At 39.0% G+C, this 23,587-nt stretch overlaps 1 protein-coding gene across 1 annotated transcript in view; it reads left to right on the forward strand.

Moving 5' to 3' along the window:
* Nucleotides 1-6,351: 6,351 nt before the first annotated feature.
* opn6b (opsin 6, group member b) overlaps nucleotides 6,352-23,587 on the forward strand; it is a 38,752-nt gene continuing 21,516 nt past the window's right edge. The window contains exons 1-2 of the mRNA XM_060828957.1: nucleotides 6,352-6,408; nucleotides 13,367-13,565. Of these exons, the coding sequence (XP_060684940.1) occupies nucleotides 6,352-6,408; nucleotides 13,367-13,565 (256 nt within the window). The remainder of the gene's footprint in view (nucleotides 6,409-13,366; nucleotides 13,566-23,587) is intronic.

The following is a 23,587-nucleotide window of genomic DNA, read 5'->3' on the forward strand; positions in this document are numbered from 1 at the left end:
CCAATGAATCAGTGCTTCACTAATGTAATTTGTAATTGGAAACTGTACTGTTTTAACTGAATCATATCAAATAAGTGCTTTTGATTGAATTATAGTTGGAAAATAAAATGATTCATTGTTCTAGCCTGAAACATGAATATGCATTCTGTAATTATTAACTGATTGTAATTTCCACATCATGTTTCAATTTTAAAGCTTTCCCTGCTTTAATTTTCACTCTTGCTGAGATTTGAGCCCACCTAAATTATCCATCTTAGGAGTTCCCAAAGACTTCACCACAGTGACAGTTTTAAACACAACTGCGGATAGTTCTTAAATCGAATGCTGCTAGAAATTGGGATTCCTTTGAAACTGAATTCTTCTTGTATTCTCTGTGTAGCATGAGATCTCTTGTAACTGCTGCTAGAGTGCAATATTCTTACCCCAAACGCGAACAATCTATAACAGTCAAATATCAGTGAACAATCCTCATTGTTTGTTGTGGTTCTGTTCGCCGAGCTGGGAGTTTTTGTTGCAAATGTTTCGTCCCCTTTCTAGGCGACATCTTCAGTGCTTGGGAGCCTCCTGTGAAACGTTTGCAACGAAAACTCCCAGCTCGGCGAACAGAACCACAACAACGAGCGCCCGAGCTACAAATCTTCTCACAAACTTTGAACCTCATTGTTTAATTAACAAATGAATCATATCTAAACTGCTGCTTCTTTGAAGACCTGAGCTACCTGAAAATTCCTTGCAAATGGGCACCTGCTGTATTAGGTAACTCTGGTCCTCAAGCCCAGAAAATCTGATGATACGAAGTTTTAAAAAGAGTTGCTAATTTCCAAGCAAATTGAAAGTAACAGTGATGAATGCCTGAGACTAAATGAAACTAGGGAGCCGATGAAGGTTATATGTTTATTAAGGAGTAATTGGGTGACAGCTGAGTATAAGTATACCTGTATAGGAAATAAGAGATCAATGTGTTAGAGATTTGTGATGTGTAAGTTGAAATAAAAATTTGACGAGAAGAGGATACAACTGGATTCTGATCAATCTTCAAACCTGGTGTTTTTCAGTAGTAGAAGAAAATGGTTAGCTGTTTGTAAGTCAAAGCTTGAAAGCTAAGTATTATTCTAACCACATAGTGACTTTAAGAAAACCTCAGAGACTTGGGTTAAACTAAATCTGGACTATTATGTTATGGTTGCTCACTCCTGTTAATTGTGAACCTTATGACCAGTGGAAGAATGAAACAACCAGATATGTGTTTGTTCTTTACCACAGAGGAAGCAATGTACGGTCTAAGCATATTCGCTGCCATACAAAAAGCACGATTAGTAAGTATTTTTCAGAGCTGGAGATTGATGATATGGACATGGATGAAGGTTTGGACAAAGTATCAATAAAAATGTATCAAAAAATTGTTTGCTAACTGCTTGTGAGACATGGCCATATTTTGATGAATTCAGAAAGTGAAAGTATTTTTATAACAGAGTTTATAATGAAATTCAGTGGATTGTATGCAAGACTGCAGAAAGTATATTTGGAAATTGCCCAGCCTATGCTGGAATTGAGTTTATTGGATGGTGGGTCTATGATATATTAATGTATTTAAACCGTGGATAATAAAAATATCATAAGTGTGCGAATTCCTTCTGTGAATAATTCTAAAAATCATCATAATAACTGATCAGACAGTCTTCAAGACTAGGGAGCAAGTGAACACTGCAGATGCTAGAGATCAGAGTGGTATTGGAAATGCACAACCAGTCAGGCAGCATCTGAGGAGCGGGAGAATTGATTTTTCAAGCATAAACTCTTCATCAGGAACATTAACCTAATCTAGTATATGTCAGAGTGCAGGGACACGCTGGAGTCTTAATGGAAGCTTGTTTCTGGTTCAGTAATAATCAAGGAATTATTTTTAGCTTAGAAAACCCAGAGACTAAAATCTCTTAGCTTTTAAGACCTGTGTGATGTCTAAAGCAAGTATAGTTTCTCTCCCACAAAAAATTATGAAACAGCTCAGGAAAAGCACAGTTACCTCAGTGTGAAAGATAATTTGTGAAACAACCAGAACAGGAGTGTTTGATTATAAATCTACAGGTTATTAAAAGCTGAGAAAGCCTAAGCTTTCAGTTAGAGGGTCTTCATATAAATAGCTTTCACAGTGCATGGGAAAGAACTAGGAAGAATCAGTTAAGTCGAACTCAAGAATTTGACATTTACAGGGTTACTATCTCTGGAGTTAAGAGTCTGTAATGGGTAGTGTCAGGAAACTGGATGAGACTTTGTTTTGCAGTGTTTTAAGATCTTTCAAACTGTTCTGTATTTAGTTTGTCTTTTTAATCTTTTTGTCCTTTTGTGTAATTAACTTCTTTTTATTGTCATGTGACTTTATTTCAGTAACTGACTTCCACATCAGCTGAACAGACCAGATTTCATCTGACTTGTTCAGTAGTTCATCAGCTGGGATCATAACAACTTTGACAAGACTTAATTTACAGATAAGCACGCACTGAGGGAAGATTTGTCTGAAGCAGTAACAAAATTCCTTAGAAAGATTTCCTTTCCAGCAGTATTCATGGCACAAATGGGACCATTGGTCAAGTGACAGAAAATAGAGGACACAGCTGGCAAAACTGTCACAGACAACAGTATGAAAGAAACTTTTTAACCAAGAGAAATGAAGACAGAAATACTATAAAGGAATAAATCCCAGAGATGGCCAGGGTAGTCAATCAACAGTTATGGTATAATTCAAAATACAATTGTGTAACCAACTGCCACAGCTGGTATAATGTTTTCAAGTTAATTTTGAAATAGAAGCTTCAGAACAGGAAGATGGAAATAGGAATCAAAGAGAAAATACTGTGTTGGTCACAGGAAGTTTTAGCCCAGTAATAAATGGGCCAATGGCAGAATCTTTTAATTGTGAGACAGTGTTCTAAACAAGGAGCAGACCAGCTAAAATGCTACTTAGATACCCTGAGCAATTGGGATCTGAACAAAAGGTAAGAAATTTTATGATATTCCATCAACTTAACATGGGGGTGGTAACAGACTTAAATCTTGAAAACAAGCAGCCATTCTTTCTAAAATAGAATCAATTATTTTATTACCATGGATGTAATATGAAATAATGTTGCTATTTAATTGGCCATCAATTGAAAAAAAGTGCAGATGACATTGGATATGTAAAACAATGAAGTTACTGTATTTGAAAAATCTGGAAATTTGCAATTCACAAAATTGGGCCATTACTGTATTACTTTATTGAAACATAACCTCTCCATTAAGGAAATTGACAAAGTGTTATTAACATTGGGGGCAAAGTTAATTTTGTTAAAACTACTTAGGGAATTTGCCTATCTATCATCCAGATAAAATTAGTAAAGGGTGCAGGAATAAAAGATCAAGAATATAATAAGCTTATATAAGTGATGTAATAGATGTGAGATTTATTAGAAATACTGAAGGACACCATTATATGGTATTGTAAATAAGGAGAGGCCTAAAAGGTTATTAGTATTTGTAAAGGTCACTATTAGTAATAACAACTTTGGAGTAAGGGAATCAGATTGCTCAAGTGCACTCTTCAACGTTGCATTGTATAGGTTACTTACTAAGACAGCTTTAGAATTTGTAATGTGAAATCAGGTTTTTCTAATAATTCTCTGCATAGTAATGAGGATCACAATGTCACAAAGGAACATGGGAACAGAAATAGACCATTCAGCCTACTCTGCCGTGGTGGTCAGTGATTAGCACTGCTGCCTCACAACACCAGGGTCCCAGGTTCGATTCCAGCCTCAGGCAACTGTCTGTGTGGAGTTTGCACATTCTCCCCGTGTCTGCGCGGGTTTCCTCCGGGTGCTCCGGTTTCCTCCGTCGGTCCAAAGATGTGCAGATCAGGAGAATTGGCCATGCTAAATTGCCCATAGTGTTAGGTGCATTAGTCAGAGGGAAATGGGTCTGGGTGGGTTACTCTTCGGAGGGTCAATGTGGACTGGTTGGGCTGAAGGGCCTGTTCCCACACTGTAGGGAATCTAATCTAAAAAAAATCTAATATAATCATTGCTGATCAAACACTTCAATGCCGTTTACCCACGTAAACCCCATTATCCTGTATCCCATTAATAATCATAAACCTATCAATCTCTACTATAAACATACTCAAAGACTGACCTTGCACAGCGAACTGTGCAGAGAATTTGAAAAGTTCATGGCCATGTAGCTGTACTGAAGTTCTAGATGTGCAGATCGGCATCCTGATGCATTCTGGTTTCAGACATCAGTACCACACATAGACGTCAAAAGTCCATGCACTGAAATAAAAGTTAGATGAAATATTGGTTTATAAACCCAAATTTTAAAAAAAATCTCTCTGGGTTGCATTTCAGTGACATCCTGCCAATTTTTATATTGGACCCCATGGTTCTAGACTTGCCAACCAAAAGAAATACCTTCCTTGTGTCTACCCTGTCTATCCCTGTCACAACAGACAGTTTGCATCCAAGGAGCAGGAGAATCAATGTTTCGGGCATGAGCCCTTCTTCAGGAATGAGGAAAGTGTGCCAAGCAAGCTAAGATAAAAGGTAGGGAGGAGGGACTTGGGGGAGTGGCTTTGGAAATGGGATAGGTGAAAGGAGGTTAAGGTGAGGGTGATAGGCCGGAGTGGGGTGGGGGCGGAGAGGTCAGGTAGAAGATTGCAAGTTAGGAAGGTGGTGCTGAGTTCGAGGGTTGGGACTGAGACCAGGTTGGGGGAGGGAAAATGAGGAAACTGGATAAATCTGAGTTCATCCCTTGTGGTTGGAGGGTTCCTAGGCGGAAGATGAGGCGCTCTTCCTCCAACTGTTGTGTTTCTATGGTCCGGCGATGGAGGAGTCCAAGGACCTGCATGTCCTTGGTGGAGTGGGAGGGGGAGTTGAAGTGTTGAGCCACGGGTTGGTTGGTCCGGGTGTCCCAGAGGTGTTCTCTGAAACTTTCCGCAAGTAGGCGGCCTGTCTCCCCAATATAGAGGAGGCCACATCGGGTGCAGCGGATGCAGTAAATGATGTGTATGGAGGTGCAGGTGAATTTGTAGCAGATATGGAAGGATCCCTTGGAGCCTTAGAGGGAAGTAAGGGGGGAGGTGTGGGTGTAAGTTTTCCATTTCTTGCGGTTGCAGGGGAAGGTGCCGGGAGTGGAGGTTGGGTTGGTGGGGGGTGTGGGCCTGGTAAGGGAGTCACGGAGGGAGTGGTCTTTTCAGAACGCTGATAGGGGAGGGGAGGGAAATATATCCCTGGTGGTGGGGTCCGTTTGGAGGTGGTGGAAGTGATGACGGATGACACGATGTATATGGAGAATGGTGGGGTGGTAGGTGAGGATCAGTGGGGTTCTGTCCTAGTGGCGATTGGAGGGGCGGGGCTCAAGGGCAGAGGAGCGGGAAGTGGAGGAGATGCAGTGGAGAGCAGTGTCGATCATGTCTGGGGGGAGATTGCAGTCTTTGAAGAAGGAGGCCATCTGTACGGTATGAGAACTGGTCCTCCTGGGAGCAGATGCGGCGGAGACGAAGGGATTGGGAATATGGGATGGCGTTTTTACAGGGGGCAGAGTGGGAGGAGGTGTAGTCTAGGTAGCTGTGGGAGTCGGTCGGTTTATAGTAAATGTCCGTGTTGATTCGGTCGCACGAGATAGAAATGGAGAGGTCTAGGAAGGGGAAGGAGGAGTCTGAGACGGTCCAGGTAAATTTGAGGTCGGGTTGGAAGGTGTTGGTAAAGTGGATGAACTGTTCAACCTCCTCGTGGGAACACGAGGCAGCACCGATACAGTCATCGATGTAGCAGAGGAAAAGGTGGGGGGTGGTGGCAGTGTAGCTGCGGAAGATGGACTGTTCCACATATCGTACGAAGAGGCAGGCATAGCTGGGGCCCATGCGGATGCCCATGGCTACTCCTTTAGTTTGGAGGAAGTGGGAGGATTGGAAAGAGAAGTTGTTCAGAGTGAGGACCAGTTGAGTCAATCAAAGGAGGGTGTCAGTGGAAGAGTACTGGTTAGTATGGCAGGATTGGAAGAAGCGGAGGGATTTGAGTCCTTCGTGATGGGGGATGGAGGTGTACAGGGACCTGCTGCGCTTTTCCAGCAACACATTTTCAGCTCTGATCTCCAGCATCTGCAGCCCTCACTTTTTCCACAACAGACAGTTTATCTGATGAAGAACAGATCAGTTCTCGTGATCAAAATGAGGCCATCAGTCCCAAAGGATAGCTCCTGAAAAAGTTGGTACTGAAGTTAAATTGTACCTGGAGGGACTGGTCAATCAAGAATGTGACTATTGTAAGTGGAGAAGTGGAAGCCACTGGAAAATATAGAAATTATTGAACATACGGGATGAGAGCAATGAAATTAAAGCTTGTTAACTGGATTGAGAACATGAAGTTCAAAAATGTAAGAAAATAGAGTGTAAGCTCAGAAGGTTGCTGTGGGAGTGAACATGATTCTAGAAAAAGATTACAAGCAGTTGAAGGAACTCCTATTACTTGGAGAGGGATTTCAAGTTCTCGAGTGCATGAGGATATATACGTTTCTTTCAGAGAGGGAAGTAATTGTTACCCCCTACGTTGGGCAGCTAAAAAGATTAGAAGCATAATAAAAATTTTCTTACTGGTAGAAATTCTTGTAGAGATGGTAGGTATGGAATTTTTCTTAACAAAAATATTTGGAAAAATGACTAAGAAACACATTCACAGCAATACCTATTGAATGCTACATTGATATAAATCACTATGGAATGCAAACATTTGTCAAAATATGTGAATAAAGACTGAGGATCAATATTGCAGTTTCATTGCTAGAGAACGGAGAAATCTACAATTGAAATGGATAGATAGCAGCAGTTAACTATGTGATTGCTTCATGGAGAAAAGAGGAAGTTCTAATCGAAATACTGCAAAAGGGGCATTGGAACTTCAATGTACGCTAAAAGGGGAAACATAGTGGGGATATACTGCATTGACACTGGGGATTGGGGCAGTGGTATGGTGGTATTGTCACAAGATACAGAGGATAAATGCCGGAGGAAACATCACAGAAGCGCTTCACAGGAGGGTCCCAAGCACTGAGGATGTCATCTAGACAGGGGACAAAACGTCTGCAACACAAATTCCCAGCTCGGTGAACAGAACCACAACAGTCCAGGATAATATTCTGAGGACATGGGTTTGAATTCAATCATGGCAGATGGTGAAATTTGATTTCAATTAATTAATCTGGTCCAATGGTGACCATGAAATCATTGTCCTAAAATCCCATCTGGTTTTCTGGTGTCTTTTATGGAAGAAAAATATGCCACTTTTATCTGATCTAGCCTACATGTGATTCTAAACCCAAAACTGTGCAGTTGACCTTTAACTGCATCGTATCTCACCACAACAAAGTCTGCCAAAAGGAATGAAGCCAAACATACCAGCTGGCAAAGAGCAAGAGACCAGAAATGACAATGACAAACTCAGCCCTGCCAACTCTGCAAAATCCTCCTTTCTAACATTTGAGGGCCTGTGCCAAAAGTAAGAGAGCTGACCCATAACTGGTTGAGCATCATATGATATAGTTATTCTGATGGAATCATACCTTCGAGAAATTGTTCCAGATACCATCATCATCATTGCTGGGTATGCCCTGTCCCAATGACAGTGGTGGAGGTGGCTGCACAGTTGTATACAGTCAGACAGAGTTGCCCTAGTATTCCTCAGTATTGACTCCAGAACTGAAGAAGTCTCATGGAATCAAGTTAAACATAGTCGAGGAAACTTCCTGCTGATTACCACCCTATTGCATCCCCCTCAGCTGACAAATCCTGGATTTTGAACACCACTTGGAGGACACATTGAGGGTGTCAAGGACACAGAATGAATTCTGGGGAGGTGTGGCTTGGTAGCACCATTACTAACTGAGCTGGGAAGAATCCTAAACGGGTAATGTTCAGAATACATATTTATATTCAAGGACTGTGTGTGGGAGAAATGGAAGATATGGACTGAATTAGACATTTTCTGAATTGAGTCCTTGTAAAGTAATAGTTATTTTGTTGTATGTGATGAGAAGAGATCAACTGCATCCCAACAAATGCAATGGATCAGCAGCAACACTTTTTTTTATTCACTCATGAAATCGGTGTTGTTGGCTGTCCCAGTATTTATTGACCATCACTAGTTGCCATTGAGAAGGTGGTGGTGAGCTGCCTTCTTGAACCGCTGCAGACTATGTGCTTATGTACACCGACAATGGCCGTAGGGAGGGAATTCACCATGACTATGACATTCAACCAACAGACCCAGAACAACTAGCAACAACCTGCACATGAACCATTATAAAAATCAGTGTTTTGAAGACTATGTGCAATGTGTGTAAAGGAATAGACAAAAGCAAAAGCACTAGAGTGAACAGCTTTCTGTCCACATGTGATGGCCTCCTTTACTGATAATGTATGTAGATAATGTGCCAGTACAACTGCTACCAGGAGTTTTTTTTCTAACGAAAATGTGGATTTTTGGAGAAGCATCTTTTAGTATCGCTGCTGTTGTGTTGGTTGAGTGGGAAGCATGCAGCGGCCAGAATTGATGATATAAAATCCAGGGTCTTATCATTTCTGGTTGATGATTCTTCAATTCTGATGAAGGGCTACAGACCTAACAAATAACTAATTCTCTCCTTAGTTCCTTCCACACTTGCTGAGTGTTTGCAGAATTCACTCGTGATACTTAGCACAAAGGAAGATGGTTGTTGTTGGAGGACAATTATCTCAGTGTTAGGACTTTCTCAGGGTAAACTGTGTTGTTAGAGATCAATAATCTCAGTCCCAGATATTTATCAATCACCTTTTTGCTCAGCATTTCCCATATTTTTAGTTTTCAACTCACGTTCCATTTATTTAGGATTAAGATTTGACCAGTCCCAATCTGCTTTGTCCTGTGAGCTTGTTTTAGACCATTTACGGATCACTGCAGAAGCTATGTCTTGTCCTTTTAAAGTGAAGGAAGGGCCAAAGTTAGCCTGTGTATACAAATTAGAGGAATACAGACAGCCCATTCGGACTTTCATATTTTCTCAACTTTTGAAATTTCTGTACCAGCAACAGGGACTTATTAGACTACCCACAGTTGATGCAGAGTCAAATTTAGTATCCTGTCCCCTCATTGCCTCAGTGACACTTTGTGAATGTGGCATTCTCTGGGCAGTGTAGCCTGTGTATTTATCCTGTATTCATAGAAGTAAAACTTTGGATGCTGCCTGAACTGCTGTGCTCTTCCAGCACTACTGATCCAGAATCCTGCATTTATAGTCCACACAAACAAGCTCACACCATTTCACTGGAATAAGAAATTGCCTCCACTTCTGAGTGACAGGTAAATCTAGGACAGTAGAGGGGCTGTCAGCGACAGGTATAAGAATGACCTCAGGCATTAGTAGCCGTGTATTCCTGCTTCCCTGCAGTGGAGGATCGAGGAAATGGCAGGGAGTGTCATGCTGAACAGTAATTTCCTGTGGTCAAACACTTCTCTGCAAAGGGACAGAGTGGTATCCGAAACTGGAAAAACAATCATTGGGATCTATCTCCTGGCTCTAGGTGGGTGAACTTTGTCTAAAGTTAGCACAATGTGTTCGTTGATATTCTGCTAGGACATATGGCAGTAAAATAGAGCAACTGCTGTAAAATTCAAATTAAAGATCATTTCACTGACAAAGCGAAGCATCAGAGACAGAAGGACACAGCAGTTGAATTTAACTTAGGAGCGAGATGTCCCTGTGAGGATGAAATTATTAAGGTATTAGTCACATTTAAAGTTTTAATGGAAATGGACAGGGACTAGTACCTGAAGTTAAATATCCATTATCAAATGTAGCTTTTATTCTGTCGTGAATTTTGCAAAGACGGAGTTGCATTAATTTACAGCCAGACATCAGTCCCCTGAAACATTTCATATTTGCATTTTGATTGATTGATTCTTTGAGAATTTCTTTTTTAGATGACTAAGACCTGTTAGCAGTAATATTTCCAATAATGTACTTAGGATTTATTTATTGTGTTTTGTGGGATTTTTGCAAGAAAACTGGCAGTAGACCGGATTTATACCTGGGAGAAGTTGAGTCTTCTATGGATTGTGTTTGTTTGAAGCCAGAATCGATGGAGAAATTCTGATTTTGAATCTCAGCTGCCTGATTCCAGTGAAATGTATTGTGTCACTTCAGTTTGGCAATCTTTAAAACAGTATCTTTGTGTGGTTGAGAGACTAAAAATCAACCAGGTTCATATACACGCAAAAAAAATCTTATGTGTGATTGTCAGATCAATTCAGACTGAGCTGGGAACCATGCAGATTAAAAGACCAAAGGTAGAAAGTAAATAAGAACACCAACTTCTGCAAGCATCCCTCCAAGTTACTCATCATCTGACTTAGAATGGTATCAACGATATCACTGAGTCAAAATGCTGTGCAGCTCTAATGGGAGCACTATATTACATGGCCTGCATCTATAAGAAAGGGGATTGCCAAGAGTAATTAGGGACAGGCAATAAATACTAGCCTTGTCAGAGATGCTCCAATTCTATAAACTAATTTTCAAAACTCCGACAGTCTTCAATGTGAAAGTCACATATAATGTAAAGAATGATCATTTGCATGAAGGTTTGGAAACAAGCTGGAAAATATTTTAAAATGCTGTCATTAGTGATCATGTATTTAATTCTGATGTAATTTTTTTTTAATTGAAGTCATCAGGTGGACAAGCTCGGAGGAATTACTGTGTCAGACACAATAAGAAAGCTTAACTAATTTACATAATTGAAGCTGAAGGATTCAGAGTGACTTGTTGCTTCTTAGAAGCTGTAATCAAATTCACCAAGGCAATTTGTAATGAAGTTATCTAGAGTTTGATTTTTAAAAGTATGCTTTTAAAGTATTGCTCTTTTTGTTTCTATAGAAAGAATACAGAATTTTACTGGACTATTCAATGTCTTTTAAAAATAAAATTGGTGTTGCTCGTTATTTATAACCATACAAGGTATTAATGTAGTTGGTCATTCCCAAATTAAATATTTAAATCTGCTTCCATATGAATGTTAATTATTTCTAATCACCAGGGTCCTGAAAGACATACCTGCCAAGCTGGACCTGTAGCAACTAGTGAGAGAACGAGTGTTATGACCCAAGTTGATATTATTATTTAACCAGGATGAAATCTGGCTTGTTAAATCATATTTTTTTTAAAAAAACAATTATCTAGTGTATTGGCCTATCATTCAAACATAAACACACAAAACTGCAGGTTTGTTTTTAACAGTAAAACAAAAGTTTATTATATAAGAGAAATGAAAATAAAATTGAACAAACCAAGTTATTTGAATATAGTACAATTTAAAAGATGTTGAAACATATGACAGAAAAATATTCCATCTATCCTCATACCATTATTTTAGTACTCAAGTGACGGAGAGACCTTTTTCTACCATATCTATAGGTTTGATTTAGTGTTTCTTTCAAGTTCCAATCATAAAAGATTAACAGCCTTTCCCTTGATTGCACACAAGTAATCATTTAAGAGATCATTCTCTCTAACTAAAAATCACACAACACCAGGTTATAGTCCAACAGGTTTAATTGGAAGCACACTAGCTTTCAGAGCAACGCTCCTTCATCAGGTGATATTGGAGGGCCCGATCGTAACACAGAATTTATAGCAAAAATTTGCAGTGTGATGTAACTGAAATTATACATTGAAAAATTGATTGTCTGTTAAACCTTTCATCTGTTAGAATACAGTGATAGTTTCACTTCTTTCATGTGTAAATCACAGAACATTTTTTTAAAAAAGTTGCATTCTCGGGTTAGCTGTTAACAATGGTGATAGCTAGACAATACATTGAAGGTGTTAGCCCCCTGTGTTCTCTGTCTATGCCATGATGTTTAGATTGATTCTAATCTAAAAAGTGAGATAACAGAGTTTTACATAAATTCATGCAGTTTTTGAGCTCAGAGTTCTACATGAATGTATGCAGTTTTTGAGCAAAGTGCAATGTAACTCTGCAAGTACAAATTCACCCCACAAAATACATGTGTGGATGTGGGTCTTTGTCTGTGTTTGTGTGTGTCTGTCTGGGGTGGGGGCTATGAGTGTGAGAATGTGTGTGTGTGTGTGTGTGTGTGTGTGTGTAGTGAGTGCAGAGTGTCTTAAGTCTGTGAGGGGGTGCGTGTGGGAGTGTGTGTGTCTATAAGGGTGTGTGTGAGTGACTGTGTGCACATCTGTGTATACCTGTGTCTGTGTGTATGTGAGAGTGTGTGTGTGTAGTGCAATGGTGATCACCTGTAATGTGACTTGAACCCAAGGTCCTATTCTCTCTAGCAACATCCTGGGAGAGATGAAGTCTTGTGCAGCAGACATTTAGTGTTTGCTGTTTTTGAATAAAAGGTAATGTTTAGTCAAAACCAAAACTCCAGATATGCAGTAAATACCTTGATCCCCAACTGCCTTCACTGTCATTGCCTTTGACATTGTGTATCCTAATTTAGGACTGCTACTCAGGACGTCTGCTACAAAACTAGCCTCACCCCCTGACCAAGTTCTTTAAATAGTTGCTTTAGTAGTACAGAAGGGAGACAAAAGCGAACTCAGTGTTAAGCATATTACCTTAAGTTGTAATGCTGAGACAGACATTGGAATTGTGTAATTGAGTCTCAAAAGTTGTTGAATAGCACTGTGCAGTTAGGACTCAAAGAAGCCCTCTGAGCCAATTAGTGGAGCTGAACGAGCTTAAAACTCAGAAAGAAGTCTAGGGAAGGACTAGTTTGGTGAAGCTGACTACCTCTGAAAAGCTGGAGTTGTGCCTGTAAGTAGGTGCTGGAGTCCATTTTCCATAAGCAAGGGGAGTGTAGATGCAGCAAAGGAAGTGAAATACCAGAAAATGAATAGTCATTGAAACAGTTAACGACATACTGGTTTCTGAGGGAGTTTCAAAGCTTGGTCTTTGAAATTTGCAATGGCTTGCAAATTTTTAATGAAATGTGAGGACCCACAGTGTCACTACAGTCTGAGGGGATGCTAAGAAATCCATGTGAAGTGTCTGGATCATGTTTGTTCTTTAATATATTCTGTGGGGTGTTTAACCACAGTTTCTGTGTTAGCTGTATTTACCTCAGGTTAATTCTGAATGTTAGGTTTTAAATATTTTTATGTACTGTAGATTGTACTATTGTCAGAACTCTGTGTGTTAAAGTCTATTGATATTTATCCAAACTCTTGGAATCTTGTGATTTTCATCTCTTAGTCAGATTAAACTTAGCCAATTTTTTAGAACAATTGGGCTGGTCCCAAATCAGATCTCTTACTGAAACCTGGTGATCTGGTCCAGGATAAACAAGCCAACTATGCATCATCAGTTCTCAATCATCAGCAAAGTGGTGGCAGGAGCCATCTACAATGCTATCACGTGACAGTACACAGCAACAACCTGTTCGCTGGTGCTAAGTTTGAGATCTGCAAGGGTCACTTGGCTAATGACTACATTACCGTTGTTATCAAAACATGGACAGAAGAGCTGAATTCCAGAGGTGAGTGAGATGAGAGTGTATATCTTTAATATCATGGCAACATTTGATCAAGTTTGGCATCAAGAAGTCCTCTTTAACAAAATTGAATCAATGGAAATCACGGGGTAAATTCTTCACTGTTTCAAGTCATCCCTAGCATAAAATATGATGATTGTTAAGCTCAGTTGTTTCAGCCCATGACGTCACTGAAGCAGATCCTAAGGGTGATATCCTAGGCCCAAACATGTTCAGTTGCTTCATTAATTTCTTAGGTTAGAAATGGGGGAATGTTTGCTAATGTTTATTCCATTTCAATACCAATCACAATTCCTCAGGTACTGAGGATATATCAGCATGCAGCAAGACTTGAACAACGACCACATTTGAGTTGATAAGTGGCAAGTAAAGTCAATGGCACACAAATGCAAGGTGTTAACCTCTCCAGTGAACGTTAGCAAATCATGTTCCCTTGATGTTCAATAGCATTACCATTTGTTTAGTCCAGCAGTATGACATCATAAGATAATATGGAAGAGGAGCCAAAATAAACCATCTGGCTATCAATATTGTTGCACTGTTCAAGAAGTTAATGGTGGGGATACTGTTGACTAGAAAGATCAGCCATATGAATACTGTGGCTACGACAGTAGGTCAAAGGCTGTGAGAAGTGACTCACCTCCTGTCTCCCTAAAGCCTCCATTTACAAGCCCCAAGACAGGAATGTGGTGAAATGGTCTCTACTTGCCTTAATGAGTACAGCTCCAACAATACTGAAAATGGAAACTATTCAGAACAAAGTAATCCACTTATTAGGCACTGTATTCACCATCTTAAAAACATTCAGTCCATCCATCCACAGTAGCTGCGTCAAGAAGCTGTGAGCCTTTCAATGTACATCATGCTGAGTCTTGCAGTCAATCACCTTTGAGAAATGTCGCCTGTAACAATGAGCTGCAGAGAAAAGATAGAGCCATTTATACTTGTGTAGCATGGCAGATCACTCCTTTTCTTCAGGCACTGCTCTTGGGAGTGCTGGTGAGGTCACCCTTCCTTCAACAGCATTAAACTCATGAACACTACCACCTTGAAGAGTAAGAGTATAGGAAGCACTGAACCACCACCTGTAAGTTCCCCTCCACATTCCTAACTTGGAACTATATTGCTGTTCCTTCGCTGTCACTGGATCAAAATCCTAGTGTTCCCTCCCCAGCAGTGCTTATACCAAATAGATGGCAGTGATTTGCCACAACCTTCGAATGAACCATTGGGATGGGAAATAAATGATGGGCTTACCTGCAGCACAGAAGTCCTTTGGAAAAGTAATAACCTCCATGGTGCTGAGTTTATTTTGGTCATTAAGTTCAGAGAGGAGGTCACAATGCATGTAAAATCTGAACAGGAAGAAGAGGGATAGGGACCTCCAGACAGAAGAGTGGAAGGCAGTAGCACAGGACACCTCAATGGTTGTTCCCCCCTCCAACAGATATACCATTTTAGATACTGTTGGGGAAATTACGTCTCAGGGGACAGCAGTGGAAGCAAAACCAATGGCACCACAGGTGGCTCTGCTATAAAAGAGTGAAAGAAGAAGAGAGGCAGGACTATAATGATAGGGGATTCAACAATATGGGGGACAAGCAGATGTTTGTTGGCAACAAAAGAGACTCCAGGTTGGTATGTTGCCTCCATGGTGCTGTGGGGGAGGGTTTAAACTAGAATAGAAGAGGATGGGAATCTCAGCAGAGAGACAGAGAAGGATGAAACAAAGATAGAAACAAAAGACAAAAAGGTAAGGAGCTAAATTGGAAGGCAGTAAAAAGCACAAAGAAACAAATGGGGCCATAGTGCAAAACAAAACCAAGATTACTAATAAGGTTAAAAGACAAGTGTAAAGTTTGTTTTATTGCATAGATCCTGTACAGTAAGATAGATGAATTATAAGCACACAGATATAGATGTTCATAATATAGTTGTAATTGCAGAGACATGACTGCAGAATGACCAAGCACAGGAACTAACTATGCAGGGAATTCATTATTCAGGAAAGACAAACAAAGGGAAAAGAGGTGGAGTAGTATTGTTAGTAAAGGAAGAAAATAAAGGCAATCATGAGGAACAATATTGGTTCATAAGATCATGATAAGGAATAAGTATGGGTGAGATAAGAAACGCCCAAAGTTCAGAAAATGTTGGGTGTTATCTATGGGCCCTCCAAACATTAGTGGAGATGTAGGGAAATGCATTAAGCAAGAAATCAAAGATACATGTAATAAGTGTACAACTGTAATCACGGGGGATTTAATTTCCATATAAATTGGACAAACCAAATTGACAATGCTATTGAGGAGGGGATTTCCTGGAGGATGGACATGATGGTTATTAGGACCGATATTGAGGAGCTAACTGGAGAGCAAACTATTCTAGATTGAGTACGGTGCATTAAGAAATGATTAATTAACAATCTTGTTGTGCTGGGACCCTTGGGAAACAGTGGCAATAATATGATAGAATTCTTCATAAGATGGACAGTGAAGTAGTCGAACCTAAAAGAAGGGCACTGAATCAAAATAGAAGGAAATATACAGGTATGACGCATAAATTGGTAAAGAAGAATTGGGGGATCCTATTAAAGGGATTGGATAGACCATGGTTCATATTTAAAGAAACCATGCCATGAATTACAACAATTATTCATTCCTGTCTGGTGCAAAAGTGAAAGAACAAAAGTGGTTCATCCATGGCTTACAAAAGAAATTAGAGACAATATTTGATCCAAAAAGGAGACTTGCAAAATTCCTAGAAGATGTTTCAAGCCTGAGGATTGGAACCATTTTAGAATTCAGCAGAAAGGATTGATCAAGAGTGGAAAAATAGAATATAAGAGTGAAATTCCAAGGAATATAGAAACTGACCATAAAAGTTTCTATAAATATGTGTAGAGAGAAAAAAAACAAGATAAATACTGTTCCCTTACAGTCAGAAGCCAAAGAAATTATAATGGGATGCAAAGAAATTGCAGGGTAATTGAAAAACCTTGCTTCAGAAACAAAACCAGAAATTGTTGAAGTGTCTGCAGCCATTTCAACACACCAACATCTCTGTCTCAGGCTTGATGCAGTCCTCCAGTGAAGGTCAGTGCAAGCTGAAAAAATAACATCTTATTTTCCACTTGGGAACCCTGCAGCCTTCTGGACTCAGTATTGAGTTCAATAACTTTAGGGCTTGAGCTTTCCCATAACTTTATCCCAACCCCACGCTTCAGGCCTTGTTAATACATAGTCAACTATTACACACAACTCTTTATTAGCCACCAACAGTCAACATTATTAGCTATCTACTCTTCCAGCCAGATTGCAATCTACTACTTTGTCTGTCCAACTATTCTCCTCACCCTTTGGCCTCTATCCCTATCTGTCATTTGCTCCTTACCCCTCCCCCACCCTATCGTCTGCATATAAATTGACATTTTTCCGAGCTACCATCAGTTCTGAGGAAGGGTCACCAGACTCGGAACATTAACTGATTTTTCCCCACAGATGCTGCCAGACCTGCTGAACTTTTCCAGCAATGTCTGCTTTTGTACAAACATTATTTCTCTCTTCAAAAGAGCTGGCACAAGTAACTACCCAGAAATGTTAGGGAACCAAAGGTCTACTGAGAGGGCAGAAATGAAGCAAATCAGTATTGGTAAGAAAACAGTCCTTGGGAAATTAGTGATGTTAAAGGCTGACAAATCCCCAGGGCCTGACATGCCAGAGTACTGGAAGTGGCTCTGGAAATATTGCATGCTTTGACTGTCATCTTCCACAATTCTATAGCTCCTACAGATTGGAGAGTGGGAAATGTAACCCCATTATTTAAAAAGGGAGGGAGAGAAAGGACAGAGAATTACAGACCAGAACCCTACTTCAGAAGTGGGGAAAGTGCTAAAGTCTATTATAAAAGACAAGATAACGGAACACTTGGAAAGCAGTAACAGGATTGACAAAACCAGTATGGACTTATGAATTCATGCTTAAGAAATCTGCTGGAGTTTTTTGAGGATTTAACTAGCAGAATAGATAAATGAAGAGGTGTATTTGGATGTTTAGAAAGCTTTTCTTTAGGTTCCTTATAACAGCTTAGTGCTGTTTGTTGAGAGGTAAACATTTATCAAGTCACTGGGGAGAAATCATGTGTAGAATCATGCAGTGGGATTATTGCACTTCAGTGGCAGGTGAGGCATCTGTTCAATGTCTCATTTGAAAGAAAGAATCTTCAAAGAGAAAAACCAGGAAAGATAAAAGTGCATCCTGAATTCAGCAGGCCTCAGCACCCACAAGACACTGGGGGAATTATACAGGACTTCTTCATCTAGCTGCCTAGAACACCACTTCACTCCCTGTTCGTGTATCTCGTTGTTTTTTATACCATCTGGTTTTCTCTTCCACCACTCTGAAAGCGAATTCAGAATGCTAAACTTTCAGACAAGTAGTGAGCCCTTTCTGAGAGGACATGATGCGTGAGAAATGGGGAGATTTACATATAAATGAGATGTGTATGTATATATATATATATATATATATATACACACATACATACACACATACACTCACTAAGCATTTTGAAATGATTAGCTCAAAGGTAATAAATCAAACACCAACAAATTTGCATAGCTTATTTTGATCTTTTATTGTATTTATTCCAGCCATAATATGGCTTTTCTAAAATAAAATTGAGATATATTTCACTAGCCTTTTGCCAATATGCTCACAACTTACATCTACTGTGAATTATGCATCGAGGACTCATGTATGAAAGTATGTGAAAGCAAAAGCCAACAGGTGTAATCCAAAGATGCTATAAGAAACATTGTGATGAAGCAGAAATAGCTTTGCCTCCTTAAAACCAAACTTGAAGCATTTTGGAATGATTCCCGTGAAGACCAATAACTTTTAAAAATATATTTGAGTTTCCAGTGATTGACTGAAAGGTTACACAACAAGATTTTAAGTTTTAAGACCTTACTATAACAAATGGTTTAAAAGAAACATTGTCTATACACCACTTAATGAGCAAATTCCACTCTAAACCATAGGCAACAATCCCCCAATTAAGTTTTCAACATGACCAACTATCCAGTCTCATGGTAATGCATTACACTGTCCCTCAAATGGACACTTCATTCTGCAGGAAACAGGCCAAAGCTATTTTCAGCTCTAGTGATTTGTTTCCTTTCCCCTGGTCCAGTTAGGTAACTTCTAATCGCAAAACTGACTTTCACTGTGTGGGTTGCACTGACAAATTTGGACGAACCATCCAGTTTCCTTTAAATCCTCACAAATCTTCACAATCCTTCAATCTGAGGATGAGCCCCAAAGCATGTCCCCATACAGGACAATGAGGTCAGTGTTTTCTATTCCTCAATTACATGCCTAATTGCCTCCATCTCCTTCTGTCTGTCTCCTGTGACTTATCTGTGTTTATCAGTTTCTGACATATTCATAAGAGTTTGACTTTTTTCTGATAATGGAAATGAAAAATTTAGGTTTTCAGTGGCATTGCATGTTTTGGCTGTTAATAATTAACAAATCTTCATAGATTCATTTTTCATAGAATTCCTACAATGTGGAAGCAGGCTATTTGGTTCGAGTCCATATTATTTCTGAAAAGAAATCACTGAGGCAGAACTTGCTGTTTAAATAATGAGGAGGTAAATAGCCCCCACTGTTATTTATCCACAAAAAGCACATCAATATAAGATAAAGGCTAGCTATATGATTAAACACAAGTTTCAGAGTATTGCTATCTCTCTTCAGCTCTCTCTCTCAGCCATCTGATGTCATGCCATCTGACGTCATGCTATCATTACATCATGATCCTTCAGGTTCCTGCTGTTAATTGCTCAAAGTTTAATTGCAGATTACTCAACATTTCCACCCAAATCTTTGTTTCCATTCTTTATGTTATCAACTCATCTATCCTCAAAGTCTTGAGGATTTCAGGGAAAGTCTGAGTTGGGTGGATGACTGTCTTTGAAATCCTTCAGATTTCTTACTGAGGTTGGTGGGTTTTTTACATCTCCCTTCTGTTGCTTGTATATTTCTTTCAGATTCCTTATGTATATAAAGAACATTCATGGTTCCTGTGTCTTCTTCAAAGCTGAAGTAGTACAGCTATACTTGTAATGGTCCTTAAGGATACTAAGGCTTTTACATTTCTACTTATTATACATTGTGATGCTTCTTTCTAACACCTGGAAGATTTTAGTTGTGCCACTCAACATTAGTGTTATGAGAATGACATCTTTCTGTCTGCCTCACTAACAAAACACATTGAAGGCATCAAGTTTTTTTATCTGGCAGATATGAACTAAACTCATATAGGAAGTTAAATCTCATCTATTTGAGTGTAAGTACCATTTCCAATGAGATGAGACTGGCACTAAATTAATTATTACAAATGTAGAGTGGCATATCTTCAGATTTTAATTGCTGTTTTGATTTTTAAAAGGTTAACTTTTTAAATAAAGCATTGTTTATAATGTTCCTTTCTATCCTTTTATATTTCTCTTAATCAAATATTTTTTCCTTCTGTTTTTTTTTCTGTATCTTAATATACATTGAATTTCAAATTTACGCTTTTTCTTAGTCTTGGCACAGTTATTTCTTCAGTTCAGATCTGATTAGCTAAGGAGATGGACCAGTGCTTGATTTGTTCATTTTGATTTGACATGCCCTGTTTCTCTTGCTGTGAGATCAGCTTATATTTTCACCAACTTGCAACACAACATTCTTTAACCAATAAGTTCTGATATCATTAGATGCCCTACCAGAGTAAATTATAGCCAAAAGACTCATTACTTATTGCAAAACTGCCTAAAATCATTCAAGATTCTTATTTTCACTGAAAATGCATTGTTAAGGTATTCAAGTTACAGAAAAGGATTACTTAATTTAGTGTTTAGTCTTTCTAGACATTCAAAAGTACCTTCCAAACCCATGTCCTCTACAACTTGGAGGGACAAGGGCAACAAATGAAGAGAGACAGCACTGTTGCAAGTTTTCCTCAAACTCATTCCACTGCTGCTGGGACAAAAACCTAGAGCTCTTTTCCACATGATATTGTAGATGTGCTGACACATGAATTCCACATTTCAAGAAAGAAGCTCACTCACACATGGCTTCTCAAAAGCAATTAGGAATGGACAACGAAGGTTATGCTCATGAATTTCACATTTCAGAAACAAAAAAAAAAGCAGGGGTTTAAATGGAGCTGCAATTGATGTCATGGCTCTCAGCTAGGATCCATGATCCAAGCTATTTTCCAGGGATGTTTGAAAGTACATCAAGCTGCTGATAAGATTGGTCTTCCAGTGCCAAATAGTCTGCCAACACTTTCTGTTATGTCTCAAGGGCAGTTGGGGATGGGTAATACCCTTTGGCAATGCAATCAATGCTCATATCCCTGGAATGAATAAAAATAACATGAAAAGTAATCAGATTGGAAGAATTCTAGAACACATGGAAATTTATTGCAGCATGAGCCAAAAATGTCTTCAAGAGGGGAAGATCAAAAGAAGGGGACAGAAAATGCACAAAATATTTCGGAGTGCCAGCACATACGTATGATTTTAAAATGATATAACTGATACTTCCTTCCAACACTTGGAAGATTTTAGTTCCTAAACAGTTTACATAGAGAATGTTTATGTACATTGAAAGATCACTTTACTATGAGTAGAAAATTCTGTGCAGCTGATTCCAGAAAGGGTTAGTAATCAACACTGCTGTTTTCCCTGAAAAGCAGACACAAAACACATTTTTGAAAAGTATTTTTGTGGTACTTATGTTTACCTAAGAATAATCTCCACCCAGAGTTGGGCTGAACTTTTGGCACCTGCAAGGAAGTTTCAACTTCAATTTTATCACACTCCTGGAATTCGTCCATACTTGGTAGGCTATGGTTGTATATGAGAAAGAACTTCTTGTACTCCAGCAATTCAAGCCAACAGATATTCAAACAAATAATAAGTCTACTTAAAACAAGTACAAGTACAGAAGCAGCCTTCTTTCGGCATACATCTCCTGTTTGTATTTTTTCTAATTTGAGCTTGTGTGTCTTTTTCACACAAAAGAATACGCTTATTGTCGGCAGAAAGTTCACTCTTACTCACACGCTTCAGTTTCAGAGAATTGAAGCATGCAATCAGGACCCAAGGCACTTTGACAGACTTAACAATCTCTATAATAATAGAAAATGCTATAGTGCATTTCCAAAGCTGTGAATTAAATTAGACTGAAGAATGGAATCTCTAAAAATAAGTATATGAAAAAATTATGGTCAAGAAGGTCTACTTAAGCTGTCCATTCTTTCCTTAAAGGCCATTTAAATACCATCACAAACTTCATTCCACACCATTTCATCTCTTTTAATTCTGTACAAATGTATCTCAGTCGCAAATCACAAATGATCAAAATTCCACATTCTCATTTTTCATTATTTAACTCTGGCTGCTGTTCTTTGTGAAGTCCTTCCCTTTATCACAGTTCCAGCAGTAATGTAGAAGAGTGTGGTGCTGGAAAAGCACAGCTGGTCAGGCAGCATCTGAGGAGCAGGAGAGTCCAGGTTTCAGGTATCAGCCCTTCATCAGGAGGGCTTATGCCTGAAACGTGTTGGGTAGACAACTCTCCTTGAACCTCTTCAAATTTGTTTCTGAGATTGATAGTTTTGTACATCAGCCTTCTACTGCTTGTATATTTCATAGCTTCCAAATTCCTTAAGTATTTAATGATTGTTCATGGTTCCTGTGTCTTCATCAAAATTAATGTAGTACAGTCATATTGTTATGGTCCTTAAAGATACTAGGGCTCTTCATTTTTTACTGATTGTACCTTGTGAAGTGTCCACCAGGTATGGTCTTAATTTTTGTGTTTTCTCAGCAAATATTCCTCCAGCTGTTGGTCGCAGATCCATATACCTGTCCTCGCTGAAGAACTGACAATTTTCTTGCTCAGTGACAATGACAAATCTCTTTGTTTGTTTCTCTCTTTAGATTTCTTTACATTGTGTCATTCTGTCATAGCCTTCCATGGTAATATGCGCTGTAAATATTTTTAACAGTTATGGAAGTTGTGTTTGCGGTCTTGTCCCCATTAATAATTCCACTAGAGGTAACCCATTTCACAGTGGCAATGAACTGTGACTCACTTGAGCTAAATCAGTATCATTGTTCTTCACCAGGAGTTCTTATTTGGTTCTGACACCTTTCACTTTCCGGCTAACATTCCAACAAATGAGAGACTTAACAAGCAATCCAGGTCTTTTTCAATATATAATTTCAGTTGCATCACACTGTAAACTTTTGCTATAAATTCTGTGTCTTACAATCTTATAGCCCACAACCACCTGATGAACGAGCAGTACTCCGAAAGCTAGTGCTTCCAATTAAACCTGTTGCACTATAACTTGATGTTGTGTGATTTTTAACTTTGGACATCCAGAACCTTTCACTGCTTCACTTGTGGACAGTAAAGTGGACTTGTTGCATGAATCAATCCATAGCTGGCAAATTCAATAAATTGTGCATTTGTGCAAGTATTCACACAGCTGAAGAATAGTCGCACTACACTTGAAATATTAAATCTGTTTCTCTCTCCACAGATGCTAATAAACTTGCTGAGTTTCTCCACCACTTCCCACATTTGCAATATTTTGATTTTGTACTACTTGTCAGGAATACAGGTTTGTTTTAATGATTTTTATTACTATGTCTGTTATTATACTGAGACAATTTGTCACAATCCAAAGTTCAGTACTATTGGTTATGAGGATATGGCCTTTCTCCTTAAACCAAGCAAGTCCTTTTCTCTTGATAGTCTTGATGGAAATGTCAACATCAATAAAGTTCTGCAGTTTGTTACAATGTTTTCAATGGATTAAGTAATTCCTGACCATAAACTAGCTGTTTGGTCTTGTTCAGCATTTTGACATTGTTATATGATCTGAATGCAATATTTAGGTAAATATTGTCTCGGAGGGCTATAGGATGGCTTTCTCATTAG

Source organism: Hemiscyllium ocellatum, chromosome 8, assembly GCF_020745735.1.
Source record: "Hemiscyllium ocellatum isolate sHemOce1 chromosome 8, sHemOce1.pat.X.cur, whole genome shotgun sequence".
NCBI classification, from domain to species: domain Eukaryota; kingdom Metazoa; phylum Chordata; class Chondrichthyes; order Orectolobiformes; family Hemiscylliidae; genus Hemiscyllium; species Hemiscyllium ocellatum.